Source organism: Cryptomeria japonica, chromosome 2 (genome assembly GCF_030272615.1).
Source record: "Cryptomeria japonica chromosome 2, Sugi_1.0, whole genome shotgun sequence".
NCBI classification, from domain to species: Eukaryota; Viridiplantae; Streptophyta; class Pinopsida; order Cupressales; family Cupressaceae; genus Cryptomeria; species Cryptomeria japonica.
In genome coordinates, this window is record NC_081406.1 from 667994715 (window position 1) to 668021517 (window position 26803).

The window sequence follows — 26803 nt, forward strand, 5'->3', positions numbered from 1 at the left end:
GGTTGGCATAGACTAAGTTGAAAGGGAATGATTCCTTATGGTGGAAGGAGTTGCATAGAGATAGAGTTGAGACTGGTGAGATGAAGATCACCCAGTGGAGGCAGATGGTTGCGAGATTGAAGGCTAAGTTCATTCTAGGAGACTACAAGTTGGAGTTGTTCAAGAAGTTGCAGAACCTGAAGCAGAGGAACATGAGCGTGAAAGAGTATACTAGGGAATTCTACAAGGTGATGATCAGATCTAGACATAGAGAGATGGAGAGAGAGAGAAGGTGGCTAGGTACATAAATGGACTTGCATTTAACATTCAGGATGAGATGAGTATGTTGAAGGTTTCCACAGTTGAAGAGGCTTATCGATATGCTTTGAAGGCTAGGGAGAAAGTGAAAAGAAGACAACAAAATAACCCCAAAGGAAAGGAGAGATATAAAGGGCAGATGAGTGGCAACATAGAGAAGCATAATGTTGAATAATAATCAAAACCTAATTGGAGTAAAGAATCAGATTAGAAGACATAGAGAAAGGGGAGTAGCAGTAGCAGTAGAGAGTTCTTGGGCAGATGTTTCAAGTGTGGAGAGACAAGACATAGATCTTTTGAGTGCAAGCCAAGGATGGCAATAAATTGTTTGGCAAATGATGATCAAGAAGTTAGAGTTACCAGTGAGAATGTGTTGGAACCGAAGCAGGGAGAATCCCTTATGTTTAGAAGAGTCTTGATGGAGCAGAGCAGTGAAGATAACAGATCTACTCAGAGGAAGAATTCTTTCCTGACTATGTGTAAATTTGGTGGTAAGTGTTGTAAAGTTATAATGGATAGTGGAAGTACTAATAATTTTGTATTTGAGGAGATGGTACAAAAGCTTGGATTGAAGAAGCTTAAGAACCCTTTTCCTTACAAGGCAAGTGTTTTCCAGGATGATCAGAAATTAGAAATTGTAAAACAGTAGTGTTTGGTGAATTTTAATATTGAACCTTTTATGGATGAGGTCTTATATGATGTTTTGTCTATGAGTGCTTGTCATGTTTTGTTGGAGAGGCCTTGGCAGTTTGATAGAGGAGATATCTATGATTGCAGAAGAAACCTGATCACTATTGAGAAAGATGGACAAAAGTTCACATTGTCTTCTTTGAGGGAGAAAGAGAAGGAAGTGAGGAATTTGAGTCTTGAGAGAAGTTGCAGTAATGGGAAGCAAGTTGCAAAGGTTACACCAGATGGTGGCACAGATTTACAAAAGGGCCTAATAGATAAGCCTGATAGTCAGAAGGAATCAGATGGAAGTAAGGTTATGGTGGCGAATCGGATGAAATTTTGTCTTGAAAATAAATCAGAGTTTCCGAAGAAGGAGAGTATCGGTCAGAGATAGTGTGTAGGGTTGAAGCAAGGGAGGAGAAATAAAGAGAATTAGGAATTAGAGAATCAGGTTGAGGTTCCAGAGGAGGTAAGCAAGAGGTTTGCAAACAAAGAAGATGTTTGGATCATAAATGAGCATGGAATCTATATCCCGAATCCTTTTCGATGTTCATGAGTTGCCTCTCATGGAACATCTCTTTCTACCTGGGGTGTCTAATGCAAGAGCATCCCTGGTCTATGACCAATCTTGCATCAACCAAAAATATTTCCTTATTTTTGTTCTTGTTCAGCTCTTATAGCAGTTTTTGTGTTCTTTCACTGTGTTTCGGTAGATGGTTCTTTTTCATTGCGGATCATATTTTTTATTTCCAGTCTTTCTTTTTTTCATCATTCCATATTTTTAGTTCATTTGGATTCTTTTCCGGTGATTTATTGCTTCCGGATTGGTTGTTCTTGGTTCCCAGAGTAGTTTTTAAAGATCCTTAGGAAGCAGTGGGAAGGTTATGAGTATCCAATCTTTGGAATTGTAATTCAGATGCCTCTTGGAGGTCTAGATGGATTGTAATCTAGCATGTATTATGAAGTTGGGCATGTTAGACTATATGTAACCAGATGATTACGGGATGTTCAGTAATGATAATATGATGATGTGAATATTTGTTTTTGCATTTTATCTATGTTTTGTCGATGCTTCCATTGTGTTACTCTTGCCACATGATCTAATTTGTTCTCTTTGATGACCCACCGAACCATGGTTGCATTAGGATCAAAGCATGAAATTCATTTGGTTCTATATGAAAATATCCACCAAGGATTGTGAATTAGATTCATAATGGTAAATTGTAGCTTCATCTATTTTGCATAATTCATAATTGATCGTAAACTTTAGCTTCATTATGTTTGTATTATTTATAGTTTTATGGGTGTAAGTATTGTATCTTCATTTTTTTATCATTGTTGTGCAACTATTATTTTATTATTAATTTAAATATCATATATTACTTTGTTATTGTCATTATCTCTTATATTGAAACACATTTAGTATAAGGAAAGTTTTTAGAGTTTATTCTTCCTTATTGGCTTCATTTATAGTCTAGGTTTTGAGTGTTAAAGTGTAAACTTTAAGGCAATTGATTGGTTTATACACATATCTAATCAAAATACATAAATCTAAATATTTTCTTAAAATAATAATTAGAGAACATAAAATGGTATTATAGCTAAAAAAAGATTTCCAACCTATAAGGTATATTGAATGGTGAATCACTAGATTATTTTTTATATCCCTAATAATGTCAAAGAAATGAGGATTTGTCTTTTAGAGGACTTTAATAAGTTTCAAGGAATTTTTTGAAAGCTAAAGAGAGTCAAATAAATTAAGGATGAAACTAGTAGAATGATTAAGTCAAAGAAATCCTCTAACAAGGGAAATTGTTAAAATGGTGAGAAAATTAAAAATAAAACAATAAACCATGAATGTATAGAAAAAATCAAATGATATATATTGACATTAAATAGGATACAATTTGGATTTAGATAGGATTAAATTATCTAATTTTACATTATAGTGCAATGGATTCTTAAAGCCTTATTATTCTCATGAAAAAATTTCTACAAGAACGCAAATACCTCAAAAATAACATTAAACTAATATACTTATTTATTGAATATAATCTATAAACTAATCTAATGATGTAATATTTTCTAACATTCCCCTAATTATTACATCAATTTGAACAAGGGTGAAACATTGGAAGAGCTAAATGCAACCCTTATAGAGACTATAGAACTTGTAAACCTTCACACGACATGAGAGAACATAAAGTGGCTCCAACATCCTTACACAATGAGACAACAACTTTCTTCTAAAAGTCCACATCTCATTTGAGTGTGTGAAAATGTATCCTCTAGTGTTCCACATGTGAGAATAACTCTCTTTCGAGAGTCTAAATATCCTCGAAGTGTGTCAAATAACTCCTTTAGTTTTGTGGAAACAATCCCTCCTCTGTTGTAATAAACCCTAACCAAATATGAATACATTAAATGCACTCACAATAATCTCAAGATGTTAGGCTCCCTCTTCTCTTCAGGAACACTCTTAAGAAATCTCAAGATGTTAGGCCCCCTCTTTTCTTCAGGAACACTCATAAGAAATCTCAAATTGTTAGGCCCCCTATTTTCTTCAAGAAGACAAATTATGCAAAGCTCCTCTTTTCTTCAGGGACACAAATGTTTTTGATTAGTTAAACAGGTTTTGAGGGGACCCAAAACCCCTTACAATAGGTTTTGAAGGGACCCTGAACTCTTGAATTTTACCAAGATCTGAAACCCAAAACAAATAGCTGCAAACGATACATCAAAGATAAATAGCAGCCCAAAACCAGCCTAGTAGCAAAGAGATATCAATGAAAACTAGCTTAAAAAGGAGGAGGCCAAAGCCTTTCACTAGCTCAAGGGTTTTATCAAGGCTCCCATAACCTTCAATAGAAACACCCATAACCTGATTAATGGGTTTTACAAGGCTCCCACAACTAGAAGAAGGGATTTCCCAGGCTCCCATAACCTATAACAGAATCTCCTGGCCATAAAGGACCACACAACCAATACCTAACCAAAAACAAACAATGGCCAGACTAGGCCCTTGAAAACTGCTAGCAACCAGCCAGTCCCAGAAAGAAACTAAAAACATAGGGTTTTTCCAGGCTCCCTCAACCTTGTAAGTGGGTTTTACAAGGCTCCCACAACCTTCTAAGGCCTAGAAAACAATAGCATTACCTATATGCACAATCTGGCCAAGAGGGTTTTTACAAGCACCCATAACCAGCAAACCATTCTATGACACAGTGATAAAAGTGTGAACCCAAAACCATCTATGAAGAGCACCATGAGGGTTGAGACTAGCTCCCTTAACCAACAGCATGAACTACAACAGCCAACATGCTTCTCCACACCTACTCTCCACCTCAATAAGAGTAAGGGCCACCTCAATAGGACAAGAAGGAACATAGGTCGATAAGGAAGTGGGTTTTACAAGGCTCCCACAACCTGATGAGGCCCTGAAAATAATATATTATCCTAAAAGCGCAATGTGTCCAAGAGGGCTTTTACAGGCTCCCACAACCAGCAAACCATTCTAGGAAACAGGGGAAAACTCGTAAACCTAGAACCATCTGCGAAGAAAACCATGAGGGTTTTGACCAGCTCCCTCAACCAAAAACATGAATAGTGGCAACCGAGAAAATATCCCACACCTACTCTCCACCTCAATAGGAGAAAGGGCCATCTCAATAGAACAAGAAAGAGAGTAGCCCAACTGCCTAGACAACTCAAACACAGCCTAGATTTCATGCCAGCACTCCACCTCCATAGGAGAGAAAAACACCTCATACAGAGATCCATGAGAACTGATAGGAAGAGCATAAAAAACCCTCACCAAGGAATAAACCAGGAAAGAACAAAGGGTCCACACAAAAAAACCAATGAATAGAAGCAACAAGCCATCCAAAACAACCAAACCACCCATAAGAGTGGAAGCCCCACAAAACCTTTGCAAAGAAAAACCCATAGGAGACCAACCACAGAAATAAAAAAACCCCAACCCCAAAAGATTGGGGTTCCCATCTCCAAGGCTGCAAAGAAAATAGCTCACTCCTAAAGCCAAGAGCACCCACCACTACAACCGCACCTTCTTGTAACCAAACATAGCCTTGCCTCCAATACCCAAAAAAATATTCCAGTCCCCAGCACTTGCCAAGGAGATAAGGGGAAAACTAGAGGAAAATATCACCTCCTTCCCCACCGTAATCAGCCCAGATCTTCATAAAACTGTAAGCAAAAGAAAAATCATCACGCAGAGCTAAATAGAAAGCATAGGCTGGAAAGAAAAGACCTTCTCCCATCCCATCTGCATCATCATTTTCATCCTCTTCACCCACAGAAACCATAGCTCGTCTACTTCCATCGGCTTGCTTGTTCCCGTCCATCTTCTATGTTCAAGGACACAAATGTTAAAGGTGCTTTCCATGCAATAAATCACCCATGATCGAGAAGCCATCTTGGGATGACGGATGTCCTCCTACCTCCATTTACTCCAACCTTTGATAATCATTTTTACAATTTATATACCAAATATAGCATGAGTCTCTAAATATTTGAAGCACCTATTAGCTCTAGCACAGATGGCCCTGAGAATAGGAGCAATATCTAGGATATGTGTGGCCATGATTAAAAGAAAAGGAATTGGTTGTAGATTCAAATAATAATGTATTCTCAAAATGAAATCCTTATAACACTAAATAAAAATAAATATATTCACATGTAATGTGACCACACCCTTGTTTTTGTAAAATATAATAAACCCCATTTTTAAAAGCAATACAACTTTTAAACAAAAACTCCAAAACAAATGATCTATATTTGAAAATTTGAACCTTTAAACTCCTTTACCAAAATCAAATTTGTGCATAAAATATGCTACAAATCATATATTCGATGACTCCCTTGTGTTATATTCACAGAAAAAAAAATATTATCCTCATAAAAATGTGCAAAATTTGACGAAACCACCTATTGGAGATTGTTGGAAATTATCGATAGCCTAAGCTTGTATGGTTGTCATTGATGTCAAAATTGGTTATCCGGATGGATGTTGTTCTAGATATACATTTCTGTTGTTGCAAATTTATATTTCATGTTGTGGTTAGTGTTTTGGGTGTTGGTTGTGTCAAACTATATTTAGGATGGTGCGAAATGCTTTTGGTGCCCTCTAGATATGTTGTAAATTGCCTTGCGGTTTAGCAGATCATATTATTTTACTCTAGATATGTGTTGGAATATGTGTTGAGATGTTAATTTGGATCTCACCTTGGCATGTGGAGATCCACATGGAGTATTTTGTATCTAAAGAGGTTATGTGGCCAATTGATTGATTATGTCTACTTTTTATGTTTGATAATGCCTATGGAGTTTGTGTTAGCATGTTCAGACCATTGGATCAATCATTGAAGGATGTTCTATAATATCTTTTGGTTCCCTCTTTCTCCTGGAGTGGACTGATTTGAGTAGTTTAGGTTTGGGTGGCTTATTTTATATAATATTGCTTATTCTATTTTGGCCGACCCTTAATTAAGATTTTAATTTTTTATCTCGGATTTAAAATATGTAAATGGATGAATTGTGTGTGGATGAGAAGTGAATTTTGTGAGAACTATATGCGAATGATTTACAAGAAAATTTGACTTTGTGATGCAAAATTCAGTTTGCGACGAGCTTTGAAGGTGATATATTTTCCAAAATAGTGTATTAGGATAGTGAAGTTTATTAGAGATGTTTTCCATGATGCTAGTCATTTATGAGAATTTTTCAAGGACAATTTCATGTTTAGGAGAATCCTTCTCAATTTCAATTCAGTTATTTCATTCATTGTTGATTGGCAGTGAGTCTGTCAGCAATAGTTTGTATTTTGTCCTAAAGAGGTGTTCCTCAACTATGCAAGTCTTCTTTGTATCTTGCCTAAGGTTGTGCATATTAGTTCTGCAAGTCCTTAAAGTTTTGGTGCTCCTTTTTTATAAGCCTAAAATATTATAAACATTGTTATTCATATTGTGAGTTAAATTCTCACCGTGGTTTTTTTCTCTTTAGGTTTTCCACATAAATCTAGTGTTCATGTATTGATGATTGATGCTTATGAGTTTATGATTAATGTGTCATTTCTAAGTAACTTAATGTTGTTTATTAATAATTAATTTTGAAGTTCTAGACTAATTTACCCTCACTCTTAGTCTTTCTCGGGTGTTCAACACTGCCTAGCAAGAGAAATTATTGGCTTGAATTCATAAATATCAGCACTACTCTATTTCTGACTTCTTTTTTCACCTCTAAACAATTTCTACATTTGGTAATATGAAATGCATTCGTGTTCCCTTTACTACATTTTAGAGACAAATACAATCTTTTTTCACAAATGGCTCTTACACCTAGCACATTCTCTTTATTTATTGTTTTATATTTAATAGCTCCTGAATGTGACTTCAAATTCTTCACACTATGGATATCACTATAGATTTCATCACGAAAAATATTTGGATTCCATTGAGATCACTAAAATAGATTAATATGAATTAATAGAAGTCTCTACTATAGTGGAGAAGGTAATTCTTAACTTCTACTTTTTTTAATCTACTCAAACCTATGTCCAAGAAACACTTGTGTAACTAATTTCACAGTATTGGCAGCCAATCATTAAAAATAGATCATTATCCATAGTCCATATACATCTTCCACTATGTCATTCTCCACAATAAACAAGCCACACAAAAAATCCAACAATTTGGCACACCTTATTCACAAGCACAAGATTATCGATTTCTGTGATACTATGTTAAAATGGTGAGGAGATTGCAAATAAAAATCACATCATGATTGCACATAAAAAAATGATATATTGATATTCAATAGGATATGGTTGGGATTTAAATTCGATTCAATTGTTTGATTTACATTATAATACAATAGATTTTTTAGCCTTATTATTCTCATGAAAAACTTCATATAAAAATGCATCTACCTCAAAACTAACATTAAACAAAATTACGTATTTATTAAATTTAATCTATAAACTAATCTAATTATGCAATTTTTTCCAACAAAAATCTAATTATTAAGTGGTAGATAAATAGGCAAACCCATATATTAAAATATTCAAGACCCATTTACAAGAAAAAAGGGGTGAACTTCAAAGTAGTTTTTTACCTAATCACATTGGTCCCTTCATGGTACTTCTTGTTTTGGCAAATATGCATTTGTTATATCTAATCCTAGTAGAAAACTAATTAAAGACCTAGTTAATATTGAATGAATTAAATAAAATTATGCTACTATTGACTAGATTGTACGTTATTTGGGTAGATATTAATTTATCGTTATCTTTCTTAGATGAGATTCATTGTGTTTTTGTCTATTAAGGGGGAACTAGTTTTTCATACACCTTCATAGTTACATCCTACCTATTTACACCAACAAACTTTTGTAGATATGATCTCCTATTTTTAATCTAAATACAATACATTTATCCATCCATTGAGGAAAACTTAGCTCATTATTTGGGTAGTTATACATTCTTTATGATTCATGTCCATTTATGCTCTTTACAACTCATTATATTGTCTTGCTTATGTGGGAAAATATGTTGAATGCACCAGATACCGAGAAGGGGGATAAATCAATATATTCACTAATTCAAATAGAAATTTCTATTTTAATATTCAAATTAGATCTACCAAGAGAAAAAATATATATAAACACACACAGCATCATTGTACAAGGGTTCACACCAAATATATGTGGAAAACCCCACAGGGAAAAAACCATGGTGAGAAAAGTTGCTTGGATCTACTCTTAAAATCCAACCTCACAAGTGAAAACAAAAATACATTATACTTTATGTGCTACAATCTAAAGGAAGTTGCAGCTCCCTTGAGATAAAATATTATGAAAAATGAACCACTATCATAAATCATAACATGGTAGCACCTATATTATGCAATATCATCTCACAATCACTATGCTAGGGAAAGTATTTACACTTTGTATACAAGTGGAATATTATAACCCTACTCTCTCTCCTCTTTCTTTTATGATTGATGCCTACAAATTTAATTTGTATTATGATTATTGTTACTTGCATAAAGAAGACACTCAATACATATTTTTATCATAAATTTTATATGTTCCATTGAGCATGCCTGCCAAAGGGTGGACTTACACAACAAGATATTGTGATGGTGGGAAAATGATGAGTGATAGATCAAGAGGAAAACTAACCCTTTCCCTCAAAGAGAGATGAGAGTTTCACTATTGATTATCCCTCAAGCACTTTTCACCATTACATTAGGGAGATAAGGGGTAATTCACTAGATCCAATCTCCACACAAAGATGATAATTCAATTCTGAATGAATTAAGGATGTTATGATGATCCCCTTATTCCCTTTTGTTTGATTTGGAAAGGAAATTGATTGAATTATATAGTGCAAAAGTGAAAAAGAATCGATTATAACTTGAGATCTGAATATGGGATCAAGTTGTGCACCTGGATTTGGTAGTAAAATGTTGAGACAAATTCACCTTGCAAATTTGACAAAAAGTTGTCTGGAACATGGTGGGAATGTACACGATCCTCCAAAAAATCTGCGAAAAGGGTTTTTCCGCCTCTACAAATGAAGCCCGAATCAGAAAGTACAGCTGCATACCTGCAACCTACACACAAAAAAGAGAGAGAAATGTGTTGGGATTGAGGGTTTGCCTTTAGGTCGAACCTCAGTTTTGGAATTAACCAAGTAATGAAAGAAAGTACTTGCAAGTAGATGTAAATGAAAGACTGAATTATAAATAACCTCAAGGCAGGTTGTAGTAGCAATGTTGATAGAAATGTTTGTGTGGATTTGTATGTTGAAAGGGATCCCCTCTTCAATTGTTGAATCCTTGACTTGAATCCAACACCTAGCCTTGAAGGGAGGCTTGAGAATGCTCAATGCTAGAAAAGAATGCTTGAATGCTTGATCGTTTATGCAACATGACCTTATCAAAAATCCACCTTCTGCAAATGAGAGGACGAATGCCCCTTAAATACATGTTTGAAGGATTTGAATTTCATCACGAGCCGACATCAGGGAGATTTCCCGTTCACTGCACTAGAAAGGTCCTGCCCCAAAATAGGGCAAGGACAAGGGCGCCACACCCCTATCCTACCCCTATCTCTAGGGGAGAGTGTGGACAGAGTGATGTGGAGGCCAATGAAGAAGCAGTTTTTACAAGCCGAGCACTCTCTAGACTCTGATCAAGCTAGAGGGTTTGAGTTCGCATGCATGAGGACCCTAATGCAGTCATAAATTGCCAGGGTCGCAATTTTATGACACTACATTTATCCCCCACTTTAGTGGGAGTATAAGCGTATGTCGATACTGTCGGTAAAGTACAACGAAACAAGATTGAAAGAATTTCACCACATCAAGGAGGCAAGATGCACCAATGTCCCCAGTCGACTTAGGATCTTATGAATTTGATTGGCAAAGTAAAAGGCAAGATCAAGAAGGGGAGAACCATGACTACAAGTAGCGAAGTTCCCTTCACTATGAGTCATGAAAACAAGGATACAAAAGATTACAAAGAAAAATAAAGTTCACTAAGTAATTCTAAGTATCACAAGAAGGAAAGAATGAGCGGAGTGTATGCCCCCACGTTAAAGCGATCACATACGCCTTATTGGGAGTGATTGCTTTAAGGTAGGATACACCCAAGAGAGAGAAGGAGCAAGCATGTTACTCCAAGGATTTAGCCCCCAATCAAGGTATAAACCCAAGGATAATGAACACAAAACACGAGGTAGTGTCACTTTCCTCAGGGTCAGTATATTGTATGATAGCTCATGTATATCATGTATGTATATGCATATAATAATCTTCATTCCCCAAGGAAGGACACTACCTTAGAAGAAAGGGAAGAGAGGATGTATTTTGAATCAACATGAAAGAGACCAAGAAAATATCTCAATGCTTTGCATCATCCCCAAGTAGACAATAAGGGAACAACAGAAGAACATGGATACATATAGAAGAATGGTCACAAACGAGAAAGAAAAGAGAGAGAAAGATCTACAGTGCTAGTATCGCTAATCTAGCATGACATCTGCCTCCCGATCTTTCTGATCACTATTTTGGGAAAGCGAGAAACACGCTAGAGGAGTGATATCAAGCACAATAGATGGAGCTATCACAAGATCCAAACAAGGACTATGCTCATGTTGTGAGTCACTTTGTTTGAGTCTAGGAGCTAGGATTAAAGTTTGTGAAAACTCATCCGATAAATGTTTATCCACTTCAATATATTCATGCTCACTATCAGAAGCATTAGGAGTTGTATTGCCATTATGAATAACATTTTCACTCATTTCTACATCAAATATTAAAGCAAGAGGAGAAAGAACATGAATACGAATAAAACCATCACATGTTTTATGCAACTTATGACTTGGAGATGTTGGTTGAACATCTTGCTTAGGAGAAAAGGGAATCATATCAACTATTGGAGTCTAAGGAGATTGAGTGTTTTAAGGGATAGCTTCACGAGCTCGAACACAGTGTTTTCATCGGCATTGTCTTGCACAACGATTTCATCAAGTCTTAGTGGAAGGCTGAGAAGGAGGAGGAACACTTGAAAAAGTAGGAACGTTTCTCTCCTTGATAGTGGAAGGTTTAGGTTGAGGCCTTTTTGTTTGAACAATAGGAGAAGCAGGCCTCTTCTCTTGATAAGAGGAAGGAGGTGGAACTGCGCCATAGAAAGGAGGAATATTAGGTGTAGGGAGGAGACTAAGTCCATCATGAGGAGGAGGTATAGGTCTAACCTTAGGAAGAATATTGTGTTTCTCCTTAAGAGAAGGTAAAGTCACATCCATAGGAGTAGGTGGACAATTTTCCTTAGGAGGGAGATTAGTTCTATCCAAGAGGGGAGGAACCTCATCTTGAAGAATAATAGGAATGTCAAGTGTTGGTGATCTAGGTTGACTTAAGGATAAGATCATATCATTCTTTCTTTTTTGATAGGATTGAAAAAGAGAATCACTCCTTGATGGAAGAGATTGAAATTATTTAGGCCAAAAGAGATCAATAGGAACACCAGGGCTTCTTTCGGATGGATGAAATAGGCTATGGTTCATAGTTATGATTTCTCAATTGTAAGGAAATTTAAAACACTTGTGGATTGGTCAATAGCCTTCATGGAAGATAGCCAAGGATAACCCAACTTCACACGGAATTGTTCAAAGGAAGGTATGATAACAAAGTCAACATCCATGGATTTAGCATGGAATTCAACAACAAGGGTGATAGAACCAATGGTAGGACAAGAGAAGCCATCAAATAACTTCACAACTACATTAGAAGCATCATATAATGGTTTATGCAATCGTAAAGTGAAAAGATACTCTTCAGTTATAACATTAACCATACAAGAGGGATCAATCAGGGCACCACGGCAAGGGATATCCTTAACCTTTGCAGCTATGTATAAAGGGCCATCGAGTGCTCCAATGGTCTCACTAGGGTCAAATGTAATATAGGGATCCTTAGGCGAATCTTGTGTTTCTACCATATTAACCAATTTTGGAGCCATACAGATGAGTATTTCAAAAGAGAGAGAACTAGGCGCAATCTCAATAACATTAGAGGTATGAGATGGCAAGGGATCAGTGAAAATCTTAAGATTTTGATTAGGAGGAGCAATTGATTTATTCCCTTTATCATTCACACCTGCCACAGATATAGTATTATTATCAAGCAATTGATTTATTCCCTTTATCATTCACACCTGCCACAGATATAGTATTATTATCAATCAAGTCTTGAACCGTATGTTTCAATGCAAAATGTTTTCCAATATCATGACCAGGTTGATGATGAAATAGGCAAAAGGAACTGTTATCAAAATGAGGAGATGCAAGTGTGGAAGGGTCAACTTGTTTTATAGGAGGAAGTTTGATAACATTTCTATGCAATAACTGGACATAATACTATGCAAAGATTCATTCAAAGGAGTAAATTTTCTTTCTCTTTGGAAAAATTTAGAAATAAGAGGCACACCTGTTGTAGCATTCACATGGTTGTTGTTGATTGGATCATTGAACTTGATAAAGCTTTTTGTTGGTTTGAACTTCACAAACAGTTGTTGAACACTCTCCCCCTTATCACTCAGAACCATAGGAGTGGATTGCTCCATTTGACTCACAGCTAGTTGATAATTGTGGAGTGTTGCGCACAACTGCAGAAAGGAAGTAAACTCAGACAAAAGAAGCTTTTCCCTGATATCTTTTTGTAAATTAGAAATGAAAATTCTTTGAATATCATTATCAGGCACATGAAAAGAAATTTGAGCACACAAATGCTTATATCTACCAATGAAATCAGTCACTTTTTCTTTAACACCTTGTTTACAATGTATTAAATCAGTGAAAACTATTTTAGGACCAATGTTATTTTGAAATTGTTGGATAAAAGCATTTGCCAATTGTTGAAAAGAAGTAATAGAATAAGAAGGCAGAGAGAAATACCATTGTAAAACCTTATCTCTTAATGTTCTTGTAAATAGTTTTGCAAGCAATCATTGATCATAAACAAAATCAGTACACAAGGTTTGAAATGTTTTGACATGTGTAAGGGGATCACCTTTTCCATTATAGAGTTCCAATTTAGGGATCTCAATATGTTTAGGTGGCATGGATTTAACAATATCAAGAGAAAGTGGGAACACTAAACTTGGATTGACTCATGGAAGCAATTTGTTGTTGTAAGGAAGACACGGTTTGGGCAATATTGTTAATTGTCATTTCGGTGGAAGAATTGATGTTAGACATAGGTGATTGAGAAGGTCATGTGATGTTGTTGAAAGAAGGCATGGACTAAGAATAAGGTGGTGGGACACCATGATAAGTAGGCATTAGTGATGATTGGGTAAGAAAAGGGACACTTAAAGGAGGAATAAAGTTGTTGAAAGAATTGCCCCATTGTCCCACACTGATTTGTTGAGGAATAGTATGAACACTTATGGAAGACATAGGTAATGATGGATGATAAAATGAAGAAGAGGGATTTCCCCCATGACCTATGGTTGTAGGAATGACATTTTGAATTGAATTAGCATGATGTTAGATGTGAAAGTAGGAATACTAGTCTTAGGATTGGTCAAACGAATAGAGGAATTGACTTGTGTTGAAGGTTGTGAGTACCATAGGGCTTCGGCACAACTCTTGATAGGCATGACATTAGAATCAACAATATGTGCAATTCCACACAATATATCAATTCTATTTTTATCACTTTGAAGCATGCACTTAAGATCTTCAATTAATGGAAGAGCTTCACTATTAGGGTATTCTTGGGACATCCATTGTTGAAATCTATCAAATTGATTGTCCAATGTGGAAATTTGATCTAAAGAAACCCTAGTTAAAGCTTCTTCTTCATCATGAGATCCATAAATAGGCACATGATTAGGATGGGAAGAATTAGCATGATCCTCATTAAAAAAGCCACCCAAATTAGGCTCCATCTCCTTGGTAATTAAACCTTGGGAAGCCTTAATTCTAATGCTTCATCTAATGGGGATAGAATAGGTAGGACTAATAGTGGTAAAACTTGTGCACTAGAGGGAAAATTTGAATTTTTAATTATGGAACAAAGCTTACAAAATTGAGTAATACAAAATGTAAGGAAATAATGATTACGCATTTTAAACTTTGTTGGAAGAAGAGGATGACACAATTTCCAAAAATGAAAGAAAATTGGAATTTTAAAATTAGGGCCAAGGGAATACCACTTAATTTTAAATTCAGAATTTTTAAAACTGGGGCATACTATAATTAACCTCTTAATTTAAAAAAAAATCTTGAAAGTTGAAATGTTGAATTTTGAAGGTATTTTTGATTCTAGAGGGTTCAAAAATCGATAAAATCAGCCAATCTTTTGGATTTAGGCTAATAAATACAGTTATAACAGTCTCCCGAAGTTTTGGGGAAAAAGTCAAGGACCGTGGCAAGAACGCACATGGTCCGACCAACTTTTTTCAAAATTTTCAGGGATGGATATTACGATGATTTTAAAGATAACCCCGAAAAATTGGCAAATTTAACGATCTCTAGATAGGCTAAATAAAGGCACAAAGGTGAAAATAGGACTCTATTAGGGTTTTGAAGAAAAAGAGGAATTGGAGTACAATTTTGAAAAGGGTCAAACATAATGGATAGGGACACCTTGGAAAATGTTTAAGAATCTGAATGTAACTGAAATTGATCTGAAATTCATACAAAATCCAATTAATTTTAAAAATTAGGGTTTGATGAACCTAACCACTTAATTTTGAGATTTGAATTTTGGGAAAAGGGGGGGAAATTGAAAATTTGAATTGTAGGATTTAAGACAAATCTAAGAATAATAGGAAATCTGAAAATTAAGTTGAAATCCAATTTTTCCACAAGTTCAATATGATTTTTGAAAATTAGGGTTTTAACAAGTAACCTCTTAATTTTGTAAATTTTAATTGCAAATTGAACAAGACAATGAGGAAATTGAATTTGAAAAACACGACAATTTTCAGATCTAAGACAAGCACAAGCAATTTTTACAAATCACAAGTTCAATTTTAAATTTAAAAACTAGGGTTTTTAATGAATTAACCACTAAGTTTGCAGAAAGTTGAAACTTGTAAATGAAAAATATGCAATGTTGTTCAAAGGATAACATGCAAGACATCGAGATCACCAAAATGTGATGGTGGGAAAATGATGAGTGATAGATCATAAGGAAAACTAACCCTTTCCCTCAAAGAGAGATGAGTTTCACTATTGATTATCCTTCAAGCACTTTTCACTGTTACATTAGGGAGATAAGGGTTAATTAACTAGATCCAATCTCCACACAAAGATAATAGATTGAATTCTAAATGAATTAAGGATGTTATGATGATCCCCTTATTCACTTTTGTTTGATTTGGAAAGGAAATTGATTGAATTATCAATTATGTAGTGCAAAAGTGACAAAGAATAGATTATAACTTGAGGTCTGGATATGGGATGAAGTTGTGCACTTGATATTAGTAGTAAAATGTCGAGACGAAGTCGCCCTACAAATTTGAAAAAAATTTATTCGGACCATGGCGGGATGTACACAATCCTTCGAAAAATCCGCGAAACGAAAAGAGTTTTTCCGCCTCTGCAAATGAAGCCTGAATCCAAAAGTACAGTTGCGCATCTACAACCTACACATAGAAAAGAGAGTGAAATGTGTTGGGATTGGGGGTTTGCCTTTAGGTGAAACCCCAGTTTTGGAATTAACCAAGTAATGAAAGAAAGTACTTGCAAGTAGATGTAAATGAAAGACTGAATTGTAAATCACCTCAACGGAGGTTGTAGTAGAAATTTTGATAGAAATGTTTGTGTGGATTTGTATGTTGAAAGAGATCTCCTCTTCAATGGTTGAATCCTTGACTTGAATGCAACACCTAGCCTTGAAGGGAGACTTGAGAATTCTCAATGCTAGAAAAGAATGCTTGATTTCTTATGCAACATGACCTTATCGACAATCCATTTTCTACAAATGAGAGGATGAATGCCCCTTAAATACATGTTTGAAGGATTTGAATTTCGTCATAGGCCAACATCGAGGAGATTTCCCACTCACTACACAACCCACAATGCTTGCACTAGAAAGGTCCTGCCCCAAAATAGGGCAGGGACAAGGGTGCCATGCCTCTGTCCTGGTAGGACAAGGGCACCACGCCCCTGTCCTACCCCTATCTCCAGGGCAGAGTGTCGACAAAGTGATGCGGAGGCCAAGGAAGAAGCAGTTTTCACAAGCCGAGCACTCTCCAATCTCCGATCAAGCTAGAGGATTCAAGTTCACATGCGTGAGGACCGTAATGCAGTCGTAAATTGCTAGGGTCACAATTTTATGACACTACAGATATAAGTTTCTATTACTTTGTATGGTCCTCAAGATTCTTTTATGTATGAATATTTATTTTGCATGTATGTTTACATGAGTACTTGTGTACTTTGTGATATATGATCATTTTAAGATTCATATACAACTCAAAGGTAGGCAAAATCCTTTTATGTATGAATATTTATTTTGCATGTATTTTTACATGAGTACTTGTGTACTTTGTGATATATGATCATTTTAAGATTCATATACAACTCAAAGGTAGGCAAAATTGTACTTAGTGATCAATATTTGCGCACAGATGCTACTTCTCATTTAATTTTAGAACCATTTTGATATAATTCCTCAATACATTTGCATATTGACAAATGGTACACTCTTATCAAATTTGGTCTCATTATCCTAACCAATACTCATCTCTATTTACAAATTTTCACATGCTTAGTTCCAATACTCATCTCTATTTTCACATTCTCACATGGATAGCTCCATCTTATCCCTATATTCACATATTTGCACATAGCTGAAATCCATTCTACCTATTACTTTCCACCATACTCAAGTATTCATCCATTACTAGATATTAGCATTTCATTATCTTAAGTCAAAATTTCCATTTCAAAACTTGGCCAACTTCCATCCATTTATTTCCCTTTATGATCCAACTTGGAATACATTTGACATGATATAATATTATGCATTCAAACACATTTATTTGCGGTAATAAACGCCAAGACAAGTTATTTTCATATCATTCTAGGAACACTTCAATTGGAGAACTAAGAAGAAACTAAGATTATGGAATCAATCTAAAACATCTACTTTTTTTAAGATCGTCATCCTTAATTATTTCCACTATCTTGAACTTTTTAATATCAAGGGGATCAACCTAGGGGAACATGATCTTTTCTATCTAGTGATCCCCTCTAGGTGTTTATAGGCAACACCAATCCTTGGTATTTAGTGAAGCACAAAGAATTAGGTGAACCAGGAATCTAAAGTACATGTTGTAATAGGTTAAATATATATATCATAGATCTTGTAACCATATAAATAATTCAAATCCACAAACTCAACCTTGCACAAAGTTGACAAACTAATCTAACCTCAATATCATCATTTAAAATATTGGAAAAAAGTAAATCCAAAATGTTATCAAATTAGTTTCTCTTTCATTACTAAATGCCCTAATCTTATTTGCATTTAACTTATTTTTTATTATTTAATTTTGCAATATTTAAATATTTGAACTACAACTCTATATTTTAATTTTGATTGTATTAATTAATTATTCTTTTAAATAAGAGGCTTTTTTAAAAGTATGTTTTCCTTTGAAAATTTATTCTTAAAATTAAACCTTTAATAAAAGCAATGAACATGAGCTTAACCTTTTATTGAGATATGTATCTAATATTTTGAAAGTTTATTTTTTTCTCTAAATGAATGTCTAATACAAATTATTAGAATTTCTTTTCAAGAGAATTGAAAATATAATGTTTCTATAATCATCTTATGAGGTGAAGTTTCTATTTATACATGTAGAATCACATGGATAAGGACAATCGATATATTTGACAACATGTCGATCAAAAAACCATTCTCCTATGGCCTCTCCAATTGTCTGCAATACAATGCAAAAATATAATTAACTTTTTTTTATTCTCAATTTTTAGTCAAAAATGCACAATGAATAAACATACTCTTAAAAATGAAAATTAACTTATATTTCATTATAATATTACTCTATAAGTCTTTATTCTACTTTGAACTTGCAATTTAGCCAATTTGTTCTAGTTGAATTAGTATTTTTAGGCACAATACATGTGAAGATTAACGCACCTTGGACTTCAGCTTTGGAGAATCAATTGAATTCCACAGGTTTTGTAAATTAGTTTGGCAATGCTGATAACATGAGTTAATGTACATCCCTCCCCAAGTTGATGACTGAACTACTTCTAATGCATGGAGCATCTTATCTCTATAACCTATAAACACAAAAATAATGAGATAGCCAATAAATTTCATTATTATAAACATTTAAAATTTTAAACTAATGATATATTATTTAAGAATTGTTTTTAACAATTAAAAAGTGATTTTACACATCATTTAGATAAAAAAAACTATGATCTATTTTCCTACCAGTTTAACTCTTTCTATTCAAACTTAACCATTTTATAAATTTAATAAAACTTAAAATTTTAAAAAAAAATTGAGATTCCAAAATGACTTACCTTCCATTACATTCAATTGCCAAGAATGACAATTTGCAATGTTGTTTCTGCAAAGTTGCCATTTATTATTATGATCTGCTCCAACTGGCACCAATATGTTTCTAATCTAAACAAAGCAATACAAGCACATGATAAAAGCATTCCTCATCTTTCCTTCCATATTTAATGATAGAAACAATGTTGAATTATGCATAGTACAGTGAACATGAGAAAGAAATAAATGTAGAGAAACAAATTTGTCTACCTGCCATGAGTCGTAGGCTGCATTTAGAATAAAAAGTGGAGTTGCTATCGATCTCAATAGATTTTGTGGGAAGAAGCACTGCCATTTCATTTTAAACTGGTTTTTAGAACACAATCCCTTGTAGAGTGAATAACAAATGCACCATTAAAATGTATTTGTAAAATCATCACCACCTGACTTGGGTCATCCATTCCAACCGTGCATGCAACTGGTAAGTGCTTTACTGATCCCTGTAATACAATGGAAACAAAATGTATATGAAAAAATCCTTAGGGCATGCATGATGCAACTATAACCTATAAACTCACTCTAAATGTTAAACCTGAACTGCAGACAAGTTCTTGAAGAGAGACCTCACAGAATTTCCTCCACCAACATCATTTCTACTCCATGCAAAAACAATAAATTAATCAAACATCAAATTATTTATCTTTAAATTTTAAGAAAACGGAAATCAAAATAGTAATGAAGAACGTGAAAAATGAATGAATGAAAGAATTTTAATGACGTTCACCAGACAAAACAGTCTAAAACAATAATTGAATTGAGTGCATACGAATCAAGGAAAAACCCAGCGTCTGACATGCACTTGACTTTAGAGCTCCTTGGCAGGAGATCTCGAAATTGATCACAGTGAATAATGGTTGCTAAACCGCCTGCTGAGCACCCAGTTAGTAGAGCCTACAAAATTCCAATAAACTAGCTTTAGTACTCTGCAAGATTGGCATACCCAACCAGCTTTTATATATCAAGATTGGCATACCCAACCAGGTTTTCTATTGGACTGAGAAAAATGGCCAGTTAATTAGGTAGCAGGTCTGTCATATAATTCATAGAATTGGAAAATCCGAAATTCATAAGCCCTTCTGTCATATAATTCATAGAATTGGAAAATCTGAAATTCAGAAGCCTTTCTGCCATTTAATTACCTGCTGGGCATTATCCATCCCCTTTGACAATAGCTCCTCCATGACAGCTTGCCAAATCCTCTGCCCTCTAAAATAAAGAGGGATGGTGGAATTTTCTAGTGGCTCTTCTACATCTCCAGTGAAGGAGGACCCATCACAGTACCGAACCACAACTCGATTCCAGTTATAGAAATCTGATTTTGAACAAGTCCAAGGAGAAATGCTATCAGATTTTTATAATTCATGCTATAATTCTTATAATGCTTCTGGATTCGATTGTTTGCAGGATTTTTATTATCAACGTTTCGAATCACACTCCATGCTATGATTTATCTCCTTAGAACTCTCTCTCATAATTACTGAATGTAATTTGAAACATTGATGATAAAAGTCTTGCACACAATTGAATTCAGAAGCATTGTAAGAATTGAAGTTCAAGGAGAGTTCAATTTTAATTATTTCCACTCCCTTCTCCTATGAACTACCATTCATATGCATGATTTCATAAATACCTGGATTCCTGGACTCCCTATTGCTTAAAATGCCCGAAAATGCCTCTTTCTCGCCCATGTATAAAGATGAGCCCATACCAGATTTCGCGCGCCTAGTGCATGATTCTATATCAGTACACCAGCCTCCCCCCTGAATATCACAAAGATCAAAATGAGAAAATATGAAGGATTGAGATAATAGATGAGAAACCTGATACCTGCCTCCAAACTAATGACCCAGTTGTTTGCTCCTGATCCGTATCCCCTTACGAAGTTGTAAGCTGGTGGGCTTCCATCCAAACAAACTGCATCCCACAAAAAAATCATCACTTGTCAGAAACCGACAGTGCCCATATATTCAAATTAGATCAAAATTAGTAAATTCAAACCTTTCAGATCAGGTTGATCAAACATGTGTACTCACCAGCTCCTTTCTTAACTGCCCCCCACAGTACAGTGATGGGCACAAAAGGATCTGATTCGTTTCCATATGCTAAAACCAGCAGTACCTCCATCAATACAAACACAAAGCTGCAATGTTTAGTTGCCATTCTTAAATTTGGATGGAGATGATTCGTGAATAGTGGGCATTCGTGTGTTTATAATGACGGAACAAGATGAGCCAAATGCATCATCTGTTTTTCTTAGCCCAAATCTGGCGATAGCACATACCGATCATACATTTTTTTCCGGTTGCAGGTATCTTAACAATAAATTGTAATAATGATAGTGCCCTAAAACTCGGGATAGCATAAACACGTGAAGCTGGATTGTAGCCGCTGCATGCACTTCATGTCTAGATCTTCTCCAATCGCTTCCTTGTTCGTAGGAATTTGAATGGTGGGTGGAAGAAATATTTTTATTGTTATTAATGCATATATCAATGACAATAATGGTGAAAATTGTATACTCATCAACCCCTTTCAATTTTAAGTTTTCACATATCTATTTTTTATAAATAAATTTTATGTAGATGATAAGAGAGATCAAATTTAAAAAATATGAAATAATTTGAATGAACTTGCTTTTTAATTTAGATTTGTTTCTTTTAAATCTAATTTAAAAATAATTTTTAGAGTCTTGTTTTATGAAATTGCCTTTTAATTTAGATTTGTTTCTTTTAAATCTGGATTTAAATATATATATTTTTATATTTTGTTTATTTAATAAATAATAATAATAGAAAGTTTCTTTTTAATTTAGATTTTTATATTATCCCTTATCTTTAATTTAATTTATTAGTACTTGCCCTTAGGCAATACTATTGTAATGAGTTTTTTGTTTTTCCAACTAACTAGTTATTAAAAAATATATTATAAACAAAAATTTATAAAAAATATTTGGAAAAATTTATAAAAAGTATTTGGAATATAGATTGATTTCAATATTCAATAAGATTTTGTCAAAATTATTAATTTTTTATTGTTTATATATTAATAAAACTATTAATTGTTTGATTGAGTGATTTTTTTAGATTGCTATTATTATTATTATTATTCATTAAAAGATCTTATTTTTAATTTATATTTGACATTATAGATAACATTTAATTTTTACACTATAATATATTTTGACATATCTTCAACATGTATATTTAAGAGAAAATTATGAAAAAAAATAAACTTTATTATTTATATTTTCATGATAATATAATAATACAAATTAAAGTAACAATATACTAACTATAATTTAAATATATAAAATGATAATATACTAATAATAATTTAATAATAATATAAAATAATATATTAATAACAATGTATTTTTAATAATTACAATAGAAAATTGTTTATTATATTATCTTTTATGATATACTATCTTATATTATTTTTATTGTAAGTATTAAAGTTATGGTTAATATTATGATTAGAGTTAATAAATAATATAAAATAAATTAAATTAAATTAAACAATATACTAGTTACAATTAATAAATTGCTATTTTAATTAGCATTAATAAATTACTATTTCAACTACAAATTAACAAGGCAAGTACTTGCCACTATGTGGCACTTTTTTTAATTAAAATCTATTTCACTGATTTAGAGCAATTTTTGTGTTATTAGTAATGAGTTTTTGGTTTTTCAATGAACTAGTTATTAAAAAAATTAATTTGAACCAATCACAAACAAATTTTAACTTTTAATTTTTTCAATCTTTTTATTTACCAAAGTCTACTTGTACAATTTTTAACATTATAAATTAAGAAAATTATTTTTCTCTACACATATTGGCTAAATACAATTTAGCTGTTATAAGCGGCTTTTTAGGATTAATAAAAAAAGGATTAAAAGTAATTTATTTATTTTGTTGGATGAACTTATTAGTTGATGTGATTCTTTTTGTTCAAAAGATCTTAGCTAGTTGCACCATTTGAATAATAACATAGAAAATATTTTTTTAATTTTACTTAGTTATATATATATATATATATACATTTTAATAATAACATAGAAAATAATTTTTTAATTTTATATTTTTTACCGTAAAATGGGAGGCACACCATTTGAATATATATTTTTTAATTTTACTTATTTATATATATATATATATATATATATATATATATATATATATATATATATATATATATATATATATATATATATATATATATATATATATATAACATAGAAAATAATTTTTTAATTTTATATTTTTGACTGTAAAATGGGAGGCACGCAGAAAACGGAATCGTGTGAATTTTTTTTCTCAGTCAAGCGGGACACATTGCCATTACCATTAATAAAATTTTAATTATTGTGAAATAATTATGTTTAATTTTTTATCTTAATTATTATAATTTTTAAAATATAATCATTGTTAAAATTAAATCATAATTATTATTAAAACTATACTAAAATCAAGGCAAGTACTAGCCACTATGTGGCACTTGTTTTATTTTCTTCAATGCATATTTGTTCATTTTATTCGCCATTCGGATCCAAAACGTTTAATGAAAAGAGTAAAAGTCTCCACCGAAAAAGCTCTTCTTTATTCATGGAGGAATCTTTCCATTTCCTTTGAATTCTACATGAAAAAAGTCAAGAATTGAATCATTCTTTACATTTAATTGTCTTACTAATATGGATTTCTAATGTTTCTTAAACAATTCATTTACATACATCTTCATCCCTGAGCAATAGTGGTCTCTCTGTGATTTACAGGCATCATGTGCGATATTTCATTTGTCCAAATTATGTCAAAGAATTCAACTCCACAAAAAAGCATAATGAAAGAGTCTATTTTAGGGCTACAATAAAGAGGAAAGCTAAAATTTTGATAGGATAGCTAAGGACCAAATCTCATTACCTTAGATGTGAAATGGGTAGATGGACTACCCCCAAAGAAAAGTAGCAGGAAAGAACTTGTGTCTTTTGCAGCAAAGACATGGTTGAAACTGAGTGGCACTTCATCATACAATGGCACTTCATAATTTGTTAATGTTGTGAATTTTGGTCCCTTGGACCACTAAGGCTCATGGACATCATTAAAATTCCTTCATTCATTCATCCAATGTCAAGTGATTGGTTGTGAATGTTGGGTGCTTACTCTAGATGAGAAGTTCAAGACAATGAAGAAGAAAAACAACTCAAGCATCCTTTGTTGGCTATTGTGGTCATAAAAGACTATCACTTTTTGACCCAAACACTTATGAAATAGTTTATAGGTGAGATGTTCAAATTAAGGAACACTTTGTCTTGTGAACCAACATTTTATGTGTCTATATCTTCTATCATGTATACTATTACGTTGTCTTCTTTTAATGATGATTTAATTTATGAATTATTTCTAAATAGCCTATTAAAACCATAAATGCTTCATTCAAAATATAGTTGTAGTTATTTGTCTGTGGAATAACAGTGGATAGTATCATCTACAGATATTATCAATACAATAAGCACTATAAGGGAGACATGTGCTTCTTTGATTGAATTAATCAAATATTACAAAGACATTCAAAACATACAATAAATAGATTTTTTGGAATGCCAACTTAAAAAGGAAGCACTTCTATCGATTTCAAAAGCAAAGAAAATTAATAGACGTTGTTGTCAAAAAATTAAAGGTCTACCCAAACAAAGGAAAATCATTGTTTCTATAAAAAAAAATTATACAATGGAAAGATGGTCTGTGGTTGCTTCTTTGCTCAAAGATTACAAGATTCGATAGCATGAAATCACCATAAATGATGAAGGATGAGAAACGAACGAGGATGCCTGAAATTATAGAATTTTGGGAAAGGGAATGAATGGCTAAGATTTGATAATTAGAACAACATTGGAGAATGGTTGAGAGAATTTCACTAGGGTCTAACAGGGGATGAAGAGATAAGATGAAGGAAAATAGAATTTGCATAGCTAGGATTAGCTTAATATATCTAGTAAGTGATTTTCAAGTTGAGAAAGATAAGGGACATGTGCAACTAGTTGGGTTATATTCTTGGGCTTCTTGGAGAAAATGGTGGAACCATAAATACAAGTGTTCTTAGGTGCCCATTATACTTGGAATATGTATGAGAGAATATGGATCTAATTTAAATAATAATAATATTTATAATTTTAGTCATGTATGACGTGGATGATAGGTGGAATAAATATTATTTATTTATTAGATGCAAAATATGTTTTATTAAATAATAAGAATTACTTAATTGTGGAGCCTTTGATGAGGGATAATTAGACTAAGTGATGGAATGAACTAGGTGATTAGGAATAGATGATGAAATGGACTAGGAGATGGATTAGAGGATGGATTTGATGAATTAGGTCTATAAAAGTGTTTAGGTGTCTACATTTTGCTCCTCTTTTAATATAATGCAAATAAGTGGCATTGTGTCAAAGAAGAATAAAATTAGGATGGAGAAAGATTCACCGATAAGTTGTTCCAGACACTTAGGGATGATGATGGAAGTGATGCTACCTAAAGGGACTTGTGGGATGAAATGGAGCCTAGGAGTTTGGCCTTGAAAAGACAAGGAATGACAAAAAATATTTTCCATGATTTATTAAAAATGACTTGAGAGAGATCATATTGGGAGGATGTACATGCCATGGATAGATAAGATGATAGAATATAATTGGGCATGTTGATTGATACCACTAGGATGACTAGATGATAAGATTCTAGATTGCATGGATGTACATGTAAGATAATGAAATCTCAAAAGGATGTAATGCAACAATGACACACAATTAGGATGAGGGTGAATGGTAAAATGGATGATGAAAATATGTTATCATAGTAGCTTCATCTGAAAGGAGCAACCTTTATTTTAAATGTTACTTAGTGTTATGCACCATTATATAAGGGATCATGATGACAAAGTGTCACATGTGCATATGGACTAACACACAAGAAATAGCTTGTGAATAGTATAGTGATCCAATGAAAACAATGTCATAGTTACACTAGATCATATGAATTATAAGGGCAATTATGATACTGTGATGAATGGAACACATAAAACTATAAGAAAAAAGACAAAGAAAAAGTCAAATGGACTGGAAAATAGCATATTGTGCCAAAGACATGTCATCATATGAATGATATGATAGTGTGATGCATGGAACACTAGGACTAGATGTAACAAACAAACCAAAAAGGAAAAAAGAAAGATGAAAGCAAAAAGTGGCATAAATGGACAGAAAACATAGACAAAATTAAGAAAACAATGAAGCGATAACATGTGAAAAAATGAAATGGTATCCAAGGAAATGTTGGAGTCATGGGTGATGGGAGGACAAGTGGGGTGGATTGGTTTGATCAAAGGATGAATTATGAGGATTGGGTTACATTTTTCTCATCTTCAAAATTTAAAATAAATTAAAAAAATTAAAAATCAATTAATGTATTGATTGATTGATAATGATAGTGTTGTTGATGTGGGAAGGGTGTATTTATAAAAAATGTGAGGATTGGGAAAGACATATCCTGATAATGATTGATTGGATCAATTTTAGATTACACATAGCTTGTAGTAAGATATTTATGGATGTTTTTGGATGGATGGGTAGGGTATACATGTACTTAAGGGCTTCAACATGGATAAAGTGTTTTGAGGATCATAATATAGATTGGGGAGTTTTT

General features: G+C 33.2%; 1 protein-coding gene across 2 annotated transcripts; it reads right to left on the reverse strand.

Annotated features, from left to right (window-relative positions):
• Positions 1-18333: 18333 nt before the first annotated feature.
• Positions 18334-21367, reverse strand: LOC131034023 (pectin acetylesterase 8). 2 transcript variants are annotated; one of them, XM_057965364.2, is made up of 11 exons: positions 21139-21367; positions 20937-21019; positions 20736-20865; positions 20245-20417; positions 19899-19996; positions 19638-19698; positions 19489-19545; positions 19316-19393; positions 19072-19177; positions 18677-18822; positions 18334-18458 (listed from the first exon to the last, which is right to left on the reverse strand). In XM_057965364.2, the coding sequence occupies exons 1-11, from the start codon at positions 21263-21265 to the stop codon at positions 18348-18350; spliced, it is 1170 nt and encodes a 389-aa protein (XP_057821347.2). In that variant the 5' UTR covers positions 21266-21367; the 3' UTR covers positions 18334-18347. The 2 variants fall into 2 exon arrangements, with proteins under 2 accessions (XP_057821347.2, XP_057821346.2); XM_057965363.2 differs by having other exon boundaries at positions 19872-19996.
• Between the last annotated feature and the right edge of the window lie 5436 nt (positions 21368-26803).

Coding starts and splice junctions, on each gene's coding strand:
- LOC131034023 (XM_057965363.2), bottom strand. CDS start 21,265: ATGGCAACTAAACATTGCAGCTTTGTGTTTGTATTGATGGAGGTACTG. Junction 19,178..19,315: donor CAGCCTACGACTCATGGCAG/GTAGACAAATTT, acceptor TGCTTTGTTTAG/ATTAGAAACATATTGGTGCC. Junction 18,823..19,071: donor GCAATTGAATGTAATGGAAG/GTAAGTCATTTT, acceptor TTGTGTTTATAG/GTTATAGAGATAAGATGCTC.